The 12,436-nt window shown below is 40.8% G+C and overlaps 1 protein-coding gene across 1 annotated transcript in view; it reads right to left on the bottom strand.

Annotated features, from left to right (window-relative positions):
* Window positions 1-12,436, bottom strand: part of LOC136440650 (IgGFc-binding protein-like) — a 42,789-nt gene that overhangs the window by 5,200 nt on the left and 25,153 nt on the right. Inside the window, exons 18-41 of the mRNA XM_066436741.1 lie at window positions 11,965-12,090; window positions 9,130-9,267; window positions 8,639-8,776; window positions 7,897-8,019; window positions 7,531-7,653; window positions 7,140-7,262; window positions 6,751-6,873; window positions 5,884-6,006; window positions 5,509-5,631; window positions 5,129-5,251; window positions 4,753-4,875; window positions 4,364-4,486; window positions 3,984-4,106; window positions 3,613-3,735; window positions 3,342-3,464; window positions 3,070-3,192; window positions 2,841-2,963; window positions 2,643-2,735; window positions 2,224-2,304; window positions 1,766-2,001; window positions 1,217-1,375; window positions 821-969; window positions 402-670; window positions 34-236 (exon numbers count right to left, since the gene is read on the bottom strand). Coding sequence (XP_066292838.1) covers window positions 34-236; window positions 402-670; window positions 821-969; window positions 1,217-1,375; window positions 1,766-2,001; window positions 2,224-2,304; window positions 2,643-2,735; window positions 2,841-2,963; window positions 3,070-3,192; window positions 3,342-3,464; window positions 3,613-3,735; window positions 3,984-4,106; window positions 4,364-4,486; window positions 4,753-4,875; window positions 5,129-5,251; window positions 5,509-5,631; window positions 5,884-6,006; window positions 6,751-6,873; window positions 7,140-7,262; window positions 7,531-7,653; window positions 7,897-8,019; window positions 8,639-8,776; window positions 9,130-9,267; window positions 11,965-12,090 — 3,314 coding nt within the window. The remainder of the gene's footprint in view (window positions 1-33; window positions 237-401; window positions 671-820; window positions 970-1,216; window positions 1,376-1,765; window positions 2,002-2,223; window positions 2,305-2,642; window positions 2,736-2,840; window positions 2,964-3,069; window positions 3,193-3,341; window positions 3,465-3,612; window positions 3,736-3,983; window positions 4,107-4,363; window positions 4,487-4,752; window positions 4,876-5,128; window positions 5,252-5,508; window positions 5,632-5,883; window positions 6,007-6,750; window positions 6,874-7,139; window positions 7,263-7,530; window positions 7,654-7,896; window positions 8,020-8,638; window positions 8,777-9,129; window positions 9,268-11,964; window positions 12,091-12,436) is intronic.

Genomic DNA, 12,436 nt, shown 5'->3' with positions numbered 1-12,436 from the left:
AGTGCAGACTAAGTTAGTCACTATATATCATACCGTATGGTAGAATCCATCCTCGTCGGTGCAACCACAGTCCTCTGGAAGTACGCAGTCCAAACCACTTAGGATGTAGCCTTCATCACACTCGCATCCTTCTACACAGTCATCGAAACAGTTGGCCGGCGCGTTGGGGTTCACGCAGGTCGCAGGGCAGGCGCTTGTGCATGAAGAGTATGCGCTGTTTGCTCCACACTCCATAGCTATCGAAAACATAGTTTCAGTTATTGGATCGTTAGAGGAACAGAACTGCAATACAAGAACATCTACGGAGGGAGATATAGTCTTCAAATATGGAAGTTGTTCTCTTCTACAGAAGCCTGAAGAACCTCTGTCATTGATAGGATGAGTTTGAGAACGGAACTTACGACACAAATCTGCCGTCCGCCAAGCGAATGGAGTCGCGCCGGCGCCCACACAGGATTCATAGTATGCCTCCAGGTTTGCACAGAGGTACTCTCCCTCTGTGGCACACATGTCGAAGACGCAGTCTTCCAAGTAATCCTGAGGATCCACATATGCATGGCAAGCAGCAAACGGGCCGCTAGTATCTGTGAGCACGTTACACGGGTCCGAATACTCCACATCACACGGTCCTTCGGTCGGAGGATCACCGGTAGGAGGGTTACCATGACAACTGAGGTGGACAAAAAATGAACATCAATCGAATAGTTAGTTCAAATGGTTCCCAGCTTCTGTCTTTTCATCACAATTTGATAATATTTTGTCATACATCTTTAGACATATGTTATACGTATATCATAGATCCTGTGTTCATACTACATACGTTCCGCTGTCGGTCTCCCAGCTATTGCCGAAATCGTTCCAGTTCGTGGCGATGGTTCCGTCTTGCATCTCAAAGTCATCGGACGGGTCGCCGTTGTAGTTACCACACAGGCCACACAGCCTGTCCTGGTAGTTACTTGGAATCTCCACCTGTAGCAGCGTCATAAGAGCATCATATAAGGTATATGTCAGGACCTTTATTCCTATTTTTGTACTTTCCTTACAGAAAGTAAGATCAACTCAGACACCTTCGCCATGGCAATAAATATTTATTGCCACACTATTATCAGTTACTAGTATTATGATCTGTGATCTTACAACAATGTGTCAAAATGGAGAATTGCCCAAACTGCCTATTAACAACATTTCAAAATGGAGATGTCTGTAAATTGCTTACCCTAACGCGGTGTCGTCCATCATAGCGAATGACCACGCACAATTCTGTCAGCTCTACTCGGACGAACCTGCCGCTCAGTCTGACCTTGATCTTGTCCATTGCCAGGCTGAAGGGAAGCGTAGTGGGCGACGACGGCGGCGGCACTCCCGGTCCGTTCACCTTTTTAAGGAAAACAGCGTAGTTTGTTATTAACCTTTAGCACTCTGAAGTAGCCATTTGGCACCCAGTTTCTCATTGGTTGATAGAGCTAGGTAGCAGGGAGAAGGTTAAGAGGTAGAGCAAGCGTTATCGACTGAGACGTTGATTCAGAATCTTTGGTCATCCTATGTAAATATTGGAAAAACACTCGTCAATCATTACCAGTAAATATTTTTGGCAGACAGTTTCAGTGTGAAGACCGTGTACTGGAAATGTGACAGAATTTAGGCGATTTCACATGCAATTAATTAAATCAAACAGGGTAAACAAGGAGTCTTTCCAGAGAAATCGCAATTACAGCATTTTCCTGCGTAAAAAAGGAGAAAAAAAACACAAAACAAAGCCACTCACCGTCACAACTTTGCCTTGAAGAATCCCGATTTCGTACCCGTCGTAGTACACGAAGACTTCACGCACAACTGAAACGGATGGCCTCCTGCTTGAGGGTACATGTTGTACTTCTACGGTAAAGTCGTTGTTTTCGCAGTCCTTGGCGAACGTGTATCTGCACGGGCCTTGGAAATGATGACGTTTTCCGTCAGGGGTACAGGTGTGTGGATCTCCGGATGACTTGCAGATTGCTCTATCTGTGAGGAAACACACAATAATTTCTTGTGAAATTAAATTGTTCGCGTGCTAGGCACAAATATGGGCATTGCCGTGCCCTTGAAGAGTAGAAATTCGCATTCCAAATAAAATTATTCATGACCTAGGTATATGTAAATTGTAATATGTAAATCAACTCAAGAAAAAGACTCTAAAAGAAGAGAGTACCACCATCAAGAAACAATTGCAAAACCATGTCTCACCACAACAGCTTTCAACACAGTGACATCCCCACACCCCATCCACGAGAGTCCAGCTGTAACCGCCGGCTTCATCGCAGGTTTCTGGTTCAGGTGTACAAGAAATGAAATTACATCGTTTAGGATAATAACATAAGTAATTTCATCTGAGTGAAAGCCTCACCTCCATTACATTCAAGAAAAAAAAAAAACACTACACGAAATGGCATTGGAATCCATACTTAGTAATTACGTATTTCTTACAAGGCTAAGGATTAAAACCCCACATGAGTTTCACAGCCAAAATGTAAGACAATGGATACGTACAACATGCATTATCAACTAAACATTCCTTCCCAATAAATTTGAAAATGTTGCAAGTATTAAACAGAACCAATAACTTCAGGAGTTGGCAACAGCAACATCATAAAGAATCATATTACCTATAGGAATGCAAGTCGCACCGGTCCCAGGAGCTGGAACGTCTTCACATGTAGCGTTAGGATCGCAAGGGTCGGGATCACATCCATCGATATCTGCAAAAACAGAGAAAATATTCACTGGACGGAAACAATCCGCTTTGAAAACTAGAATGTCTTCTAACACTGATTCAGATGTACAAGGAAATTCTTTGTTCTCACCATCACAGTTAACTCCGTCCCCGCTGTAACCGTCGTTACAGGTACAAGTGAACGAGCCGTCTGTGTTAGCACAGGTTGCGTCATCGTCGCAGTTGTCTGTGCCATCCGCACATTCATCGTCGTCTGTTGGAACAAACAGCGACATTATAAAGGAAACTCATTGGAAGTAATGTACAAATCAGTGAATTGCTTACTGAATCAGAGGTACAACTACATTCTTTGTTCTTACCATCACAGTTGACTCCATCACCGCTGTAACCGTCGTTACAGGTACAGGTGTACGAACCGGGTGTGTTAGTACAGGTTGCGTCGTCGTGGCAGTCGTCCGTGCCTTCTGTACATTCATCGACATCTGTAGTAAGAAACAATGCAAGACACCAGTGGTAAATAAACGTACTTTGAAGCTTCGTGGACATTTACAAAGGAGACTCATTGAAAGTAATGAATGCATTCTTAAACATCATAAAGAATCAGATGTACAACTACAGTCTTTGTTCTTACCATCACAATTAACTCCGTCTCCACTGTAACCGCTGTTACAGGTACAGGTGAACGATCCGTCTGTGTTAGCGCAGGCTGCGTCGTTGTCGCAGTCGTCTGTGCCTTCCACACATTCATCGACATCTGAAGGAAGAAACAATGCAAGACACCAGTGGTAAATAAACGTACTTTGAAGCTTCGTGGACATTTACAAAGGAATTCATTGAAAGTAATGAATGCATTCTTAAACAGTATAACGAATCAGATGTACAACTACAGTCTTTGTTCTTACCATCACAATTAACTCCGTCTCCACTGTAACCGCTGTTACAGGTACAGGTGAACGATCCGTCTGTGTTAGCACAGGTTGCGTCGTCGTTGCAGTTGTCCGTTCCATCCGCACATTCATCGTCATCTGTAGGAAGAAACAATGCAAGACACCAGTAAGAAATATTCTTACTTTGAAACTTTGTGGACATTGACAAAGAAAACTCATTGAAAGTTATGCATACATTGCAATCAGATGTACAACTGAATCCTTAATTCCTTGTTCAAATAAGCCTGTGCTACACTGTTTAAAAGGAACTTCACGGAGTGATGGCATCAACTATAAAATGTATGATTTTGTAATAATATGATGGGCAAGCAATTCTTTGTTCCTACCAGTACAGGTAACTCCGTCTCCACTGTAACCGCTGTTACAGGTACAGGTGAACGATCCGTCTGTGTTAGCACAGGTTGCGTGGTCGTTGCAGTTGTCCGTGCCATCCGCACATTCATCGTCATCTGAAGGAAGAAACAATGCAAGACATCAGTGGTCAATAAACCTACTTGGAAACCCATTCGACATTGACAAAGGTAACTCATTGAAAGTAATGCATGCATTCTTGAATATTATAATGAATCAGATTTACAACGGTTACTGAATTCTTTGTTCTTTTTTCAAATTACATTATAAAATGACCATAGACTGAGTAGAAACCTCAACTTTAAAATGTACTTTTTTGGAATAATGTAATGAACAAGCAATTCTTTGTTCCTACCAGTACAGGTAACTCCGTCCCCGCTGTAACCGCTGTTACAGGTACAGGTGAACGATCCGTCTGTGTTAGCACAGGCTGCGTGGTCGTTGCAGTTGTCCGTGCTATCCGCACATTCATCGTCATCTGTAGGAAGAAACCATGCAAGACACCAGTGAGAAATATACGTACTTTGAAACTTTTTGGACATTGACAAAGGAAAGCTATTGAAAGTAATGCATGCATTCTTGACCATTATAACAAATCGGATGTGTAACTGAATTCTTTATTTTTTGTTTAAATACGCCTGTGCTACATGGTTTTGTAAAAAGGACATTCATGGAGTGAAGGCATCAACTGTAAAATGTATAATTTTGTAATGATATGATGGGCAAGCATTTCATTGTTCTTACCTGTACAGGTAACTCCGTCTCCACTGTAACCACTGTTACAGGTACAGGTGAACGATCCGTCTGTGTTAGCACAGGTTGCGTCGTCGTTGCAGTTGTCCGTGCCATCCGCACATTCATCGTCATCTGTAGGAAGAAACCATGCAAGACACCAGTTGTAAATAAACGTACTTGCAAACTTCGTTGACATCGACAAAGGAAACTCATTGAAAACAATGAATGCATTCTTAAACAGTATAATGATTTAGATGTACAACGGAATTCTTTGTTCTTTTTGTTCAAACTACATTGTAAAATGTCCATAGGTTGAGTAAAAACCTCAACTTCAAAATGTACATTTTTGTAATAATATAATGGGAAAGCAATTCTTTGTTCCTACCAGTACAGGTAACTCCGTCCCCGCTGTAACCGTCGTTACAGCTACAGGTGAACGATCCGTCTGTATTAGCACAGGTTGCGTCGTCGTTGCAGTTGTCCGTGCCATCCGCACATTCATCGTCATCTGTAGGAAGAAACAATGCAAGACACCAGTGGTCAATAAACCTACTTGGAAACCTAGTGGACATTGACAAAGGAAAGTAATTGAAACTATTGCATGAATTCTTGAACATTATAATGAATCAGATGTACAACAATTGCTGAATTCTTTGTTCTTCGTTCAAATTACATTGTAAAATGACCATAGACGGAGTGAAAACCTCGAGTTTAAAATGTACATTTTTGGAATAATATAATGGGCAAGCAATTCTTTGTTCCTACCAGTACAGGTAACTCCGTCTCCACTGTAACCGCTGTTACAGGTACAGGTGAACGATCCTTCTGTGTTAGCACAGGTTGCGTCGTCGCTGCAGTTGTCCGTGCCATCCGCACATTCATCGTCATCTGTAGGAAGAAACCAAGCAAGACACCAGTGGTGAATAAACGTACTTGGAAACTTCGTGGACATTGATAAAGGAAACTCGTTGAAATTAATGCATGCATTACAATCAGAGGTACACCTGAATTCTTGATTCTTTGTTCAAATACGCCTGTGCTACATTGTTGTGTAAAAAGGACATTCACGGAGTGATGGCCTCAACTGTAAAATGTATAATTTTGTAATGATATGATGGGGAAGCATTTCATTGTTCCTACCAGTACAGGTAACTCCGTCTCCACTGTAACCGCTGTTACAGGTACAGGTGTACGATCCGTCTGTGTTAGCACAGGTTGCGTCGTCGCTGCAGTCGTCCGTGCCTTCCGCACATTCATCGACATCTGGAGGAAGAAGGAGGTCTTTATTTGCATAGTTCATATCTATTAATTTTTTTCTCTTCCTCAGGTACTTATGTGACATGTTTGAGTGTCCTGTCATGGAATTTGGCTGATGTATTAACTATCCTCATTAATGATGCAAATTGGATACTAATCTGCATAATAAGTATCTAATCATGTAGAACATCACTCAAGCCATCTACGTACAAAAAAGCATGACCATCCATCAAGCCCTTCTTGAGTTATTCCATTTCATAGTCTGAAGGAAAACCTGCTCCTGCAGTTCCAGAAAAAGCCGCCATGGGCATAAATCTATACCACTCACTCACTCTCTGTCCAAAGAGCTATCTACCACTCAAAAATTAGTACCATAGCATGTCCAGAACATGAGATATCAAAACAGGTAGTTCCCATGCAGTACCGTTACAAGCCGCTAGGGGGCCCCATAATCCAATCATTTTCAGGTCTTACCAAGACTTACCAACATACTAAATATCGAAACAATCAATCCTGGCGTTCTTGAGTTATTCTGGTCTTAAACGAACAAACATACATACATACATACAAACGATACCTTTTGCATAACCTTCTTGGCGAAGGTAATGAGATGTAAAACTGAATTTTTTATTCTTTGTTCAAATAAGCCTATGCTACATTCTTTAAAAGGACCTTCAGGGAGTGAAGGTATCAACTATAAAATGTATAATTCTGTTATAATATGAAGGGCAAGTATTTCTTTGTTCCTACCAGCACAGGTAACTCCGTCTCCACTGTAACCGCTGTTACAGGTACAGGTGAACGATCCGTCTGTGTTAGCACAGGTTGCGTCGTCGTTGCAGTTGTCCGTGCCTTCCACACATTCATCGACATCTGTAGGAAGAAACCATGCAAGACACCAGTTGTAAATAAACGTACTTGCAAACTTCGTTGACATCGACAAAGGAAACTCATTGAAAGCGATGAATGCATTCTTAAACAGTATAACGAATCAGATGTACAACTGAATTCTTTGCTCTTTGTTCAAATTACATTGTACAAGGACATTATGTAAAATGACCATAGACTGAGTAGAAACCTCAACTTTAAAATATACATTTTTGGAATAATATAATGGGCAAGCAATTCTTTGTTCCTACCAGTACAGGTAACTCCGTCTCCACTGTAACCGCTGTTACAGGTGCAGGTGAACGATCCGTCTGTGTTAGCACAGGTTGCGTCGTCGTTGCAGTTGTCCGTGCCTTCCACACATTCATCGTCATCTGTAGGAAGAAACCATGCAAGACACCAGTGAGAAATATACGTACTTTGAAACTTTTTGGACATTGACAAAGGAGATTCACTGAAAGTTATGCAAGCATTCTTAAACATTACAACGAATCAGATGTATATACAACTGAATTCTTAATTCTTTGTTAAAACGCGCCTGTGCTACATTGTCTGTAAAAAGGACATTCACGGATTGAAGGCATAAACTGTTAAAGGTATAATTTTGGAACAATATGAGGGTAAGCAATTCTTTGTTCCTACCAGTACAGGTAACTCCGTCTCCACTGTAACCGCTGTTACAGGTACAGGTGAACGATCCGTCTGTGTTAGCACAGGTTGCGTGGTCGTTGCAGTTGTCCGTGCCTTCCGCACATTCATCGTCATCTGAAGGAAGAAACCATGCAAGACACCAGTTGTAAATAAACGTACTTGGAAACTTAGTGGAAATTGACAAAAAAACTCATTGAAAGTAATGCATGCATTCTTGAACAGTATAACGAATCAGATGTACAACTGAATTCGTTGTTCTTTGTTCAAATAAGCCTATGCTACATTGGAGTGAAGGCATCATTTGTAATATGTATAATTTTGTAATGATATGATGGGCAAGCATTTCGCTGTTCCTACCAGTACAGGTAACTCCGTCCCCGCTGTAACCGCTGTTACAGCTACAGGTGTACGAAGCGACTGTATTAGTACAGGTTGCGTCGACGTGGCAGTTGTCCGTGCCATCTGCACATTCATCGGCATCTGGGGAATAAACAATACAAGATACCAGCGCTAAATAAACGTGAAAAATCTTTATAAACATTGTTACATTGTTAAAGAAAACGTAAGGAAAGTAATTAATGCAATGGTTGACTGATGTCCAATGAAATTCTTTGTTCCTGCCAGTACAGGTAATTCCGTCCCAGCTGTAACCGTTGTTACAGCTACAGCTACGGATGCCAGACATTCATGTGCAATTCTTGCAAATCGGACTTATAAACACACTATCAAGCTCGCTCCTGAAGCTTCGTAAATATGAATACACTATGAAGCCCGCTCCTGAAGCTTCGCCAAAATTACAATGTAGATCGCTAGATTAACTAGAACATCGTATAGTATTCATAATAGATACTGTAAGCATGGACCAATGATTAAACTTAAACCGTGGCTAAAAAGGTCCGTATCAACATTATAATGAATGATATTACCTCTATCTGTCTATAAATCACCCTCATTCCCATCTTTACAGAAACAAGAATGTTCGAACCCGGGAGTCAGGACGTCTGTGCATACAGTGTACTGTTTTCGCAGGGATTGGAGTCTACACACTACAAAACTACTCACTTTACATCATGAAACGTGATAGACTTCACAAAGGTACCTGTACAGCCGGTTCCACCCATAGTTCCATCGCCCTCATATCCAGACGGGCAAGAGCAAATTGCTCCGGTTCCAGGAGCCGGAACATCTTCGCAGGTAGCGATTAACACACACGGATTGGGGTCGCAACCGCTGATATCTGTAAAGATATAACCACGGTGAACGACACTAGTCTATGAACAGGCAAAACAGTACATTATAACTTGTAGAATTTTCGGTACGATAGTAACATCATCTAAGAAAAAAATTACCTGTCCGATAAGATATCGGACTAATGATGAAGGGAGATCCACCTCTACGATGTAGCATCTTTGATAGGGACAGGTTACGTCACTATCTCTAGCCTGTTTATAACTGTTTCTTCTAACTTGTTGGATATTACTTAGATCTGACTTACCGATTCAAGAAGATTCAGAGAGCGTCTTGAAAGCTTCCCCAAACGATCAAAACTTTCGTTGTGGGTTATCGTTAAATGTGTCGCCAGAAAATTACCTGTACATCCGGTGCCATGAATTTTTCCATCACCGTGATACCCTGGCGGACAGCTACAAACTGCACCTGTCATGGGAGCCGCATTGTCCGCACAGACAGCAATTGCAACACACGGATCGGGATCACATCCATCGGTGTCTGGAGAAATACAAGTAGGTACGATATCGATGTTGATAGATTACAGAATTTATTAATGATTCATGCATACTAAATCCTTATCTACATGCTCATCCATATTTAGTGTATTGCCAGCTCTACAGGAATAGGCGTAACTTCCCATGGTGTGGATACAATTACGTTGCATATGACATATCCTTAACATTATACACAGGTGAATTGAAAAAAAATGCTGATTGCCTTGTGTGCTATGTCCGACTGGTCTACCCGATTCCGACATAGTATACTACATCTGATGGTTTACAAGGTGGACACCCCATATTTCATCCCCGTGTACAACAGGTATAAGAGGTGTAATAGTGTCATACAGTTAAAACAAATTCTGGAGATAAAAATTCAAATGTGTGGATCCATTATTTTCTTCTATATATATTGTTTTAATCGCCTGAGCCGCAAGGGTCTCCTCTGCCTTAATTCAAACAGCCTCTATTGGATCATGGAAGAGAGCAGTGATGCCTAGGTATTTGTTCGTTCTTACTAACCATCTCTCCGTTCGTCTCATCTTGGCACCGTAACAAATCACTATCACAATTGTTTTCCAAGTTTACAACCAGTTGCCTTTCAGTAAAGTACTAAAACATCCAAGCTCCACTCGACATGCGACAAAGTAAGCACACAGGACTATGGAATTAGGTCTTCTGCGGAAATCAATCTATGACCTCAAAGTCTCCAAATGGAATACCCCGACATTCATTTTGTTTCAAATGATCATCGTAGTCTGTGCAAAAGGGTCTGAGGGTTAGTAAATTGAAAGATAAAAAAATGGTTCAAATGGAAGGTTATTGTGACCATGTGGTACTTCTTAGTAATTAGCAGCTAGAGTTATGACAGACATTTGTCTTTAGGTTCTACATCTCGGAATTACTGAGGATACATTATGGTAATGGTTGTATAACGGACATGGCGGCTGATATGCCGAAACCATACTGCTCCCAAAATATCACCACTTCTTTGACATCCTTAGAGAAGATTTCTAGGTAGGAAAAGACACCTACTACGGTCCCGTAATCCTTCACGTTGGAACTAATGGAATTCTCTTCAAATCAACGGAAACGATCATACATGACTTTGAGGTCACCATAAGCACGGCAAAATCCGTGTTCCCTAACGCCGAAATCATAAAATCCACTATCCCTCCTAGAGCTGGCCACAATCCTCAGCTCAGGTAAACAACAACATTCAAGTAAAAACTGAATTTGACTTAGATTAGGGCAGGATAGGTTTCCACTGTTGTAGAACCAGTAAAAGTAAAGGAGTTTTCATTTATTTCGGGCTAAAATGTAATGTAGAAAATATAGAATTTTTTATTATAAGTGTGAATGGAGGAAAATCCTGATAAATTGCCACATTCGAGATTTAGTATTAACAGTAGTTCACATTTATGGCCTAATTGAAGTAACTGAGAGAAATCTCTTTATATCTAACCTTACCAAACGGTTAGATTATAATAGACAGCTTAACAATGACACAAAGGAGGGACAATGATGAATGAACATCAGTTATCAGTAGCTTTAAGAAAGCTTTGTTCATTTTTAAACCTTTGTGACATTTGGAGAGAAAAATCAAGTTTTTAGGCAGTTTTCTTATTGAGATAGCTTTCACAAAGTTTCATGTACATTAGACAATTGTTTTTTCTAAGATCCATGTTTAATTCAGTCTGCAAATGTGATATTAGACTTGGTGTAAAGACAGACTTAAATGCAATTTTCCTTGAATTACAAAACACTGCAAAGGATTGAGGCCCCAACTATAGGAATTCATAAAGAAGACTATCAATCTAATGAGATTTTAAAAAAAAAACAATTCAAAACACAATAACTGTAGGAAGCTGACTTACTCCGTTGTTTACTATTGGAAAATGTTTTGTGCCTTTGTAAATCGATCTTGTCTCGTTGACGATACAATTATGTCTGTAATCAGTATAATCTATTTCAAATGATGGTCTTGTTCACCAAAATTACATGTATTGTATGTGTGAAAGTCCTTTCTTTTGGCAGCATACCAGAATGCCATTCTTGCACATTTACATAATCTACACATAGTAGCTAACTTGCACATGTTCCAAGTTGCAAACAGACGCTTTGTCGTATTGACATACATGAATGGGGTGTCTGAAGCTCTCAGGCGAATTTTTACATCACATGGGATCAAGAATTGCTTCAAGCCGACCAGACCACTCCGTAACATTATAGCAGCACCAATAGACAAAACAGACGTTATTGTTTTAGAAATTAAAGAGGCCATCTACGCTCGTACATGTACCTACGAGCTTTACAACCATCGCTCAATCCGAGACGAGGGGGGGGGGGCAATAAACTTTCTGCAGCATATAATCCACTGCTTACCGAGTCACGTGTCCAATCTGCATAATGTGACGTCACAGAAGCAGTGGATTGCTCATTCATTGACAAAGATTGAAGCTAATAAGTTGAAGATTTGGGTAAGTCCAATTTTTGTGCTGGCAATTACAGTTCAACTTTCATTTGGAATGACTTCTACCAACACAAATCATATTTCAAGTGTAAACTAGAACTGCACTACCGTAGGAAGTCAATAGTAAGCCCATTTTCGAATTTGACCATCGCCCGTCATCCTATCTATTTATGTTTCAGTACATCTATTACTGATCAGATGTACAACGAAATTCTTTGTTCCTACCAGTACAGGTCTCTCCGTCCCCGCTGTAACCGTCGTTACAGCTACAGGTGTATGAACCGGCTGTGTTAGTACAGGTTGCGTCGGCGTGGCAGCTGTTCGTGGTGTCATCTGCACATTCATCGTCATCTGGGGGAACAAACAATACAAGATACCAGCGCTAAATAAAAAAGGTGAAAAATCTTTATAAACATTGTGAAAGGAAACTTAAGGAAAGCAATTAATGCAATGGTTGACTAATGTCCAACGAAATTCTTTGTTCCTACCAGTACAGGTAAATCCGTCGCCGCTGTAACCGTTGTCACAGCTACAGGTGTACGAACCGGGTGTGTTAGTACAGGTTGCGTCGGCGTGGCAGCTGTTCGTGGTGTCATCTGCACATTCATCGTCATCTGCGAACAAACAATACAAGATACCAGCGCTAAATAAAAAAGGTGAAAAATCTTTATAAACATTGTGAAAGGAAACGAAAGGA

The sequence above is a fragment of the Branchiostoma lanceolatum genome, chromosome 8 (genome assembly GCF_035083965.1).
Source record: "Branchiostoma lanceolatum isolate klBraLanc5 chromosome 8, klBraLanc5.hap2, whole genome shotgun sequence".
Classification (NCBI taxonomy): domain Eukaryota; kingdom Metazoa; phylum Chordata; class Leptocardii; order Amphioxiformes; family Branchiostomatidae; genus Branchiostoma; species Branchiostoma lanceolatum.
This window is presented reverse-complemented; position numbering and strand designations above follow the sequence as displayed.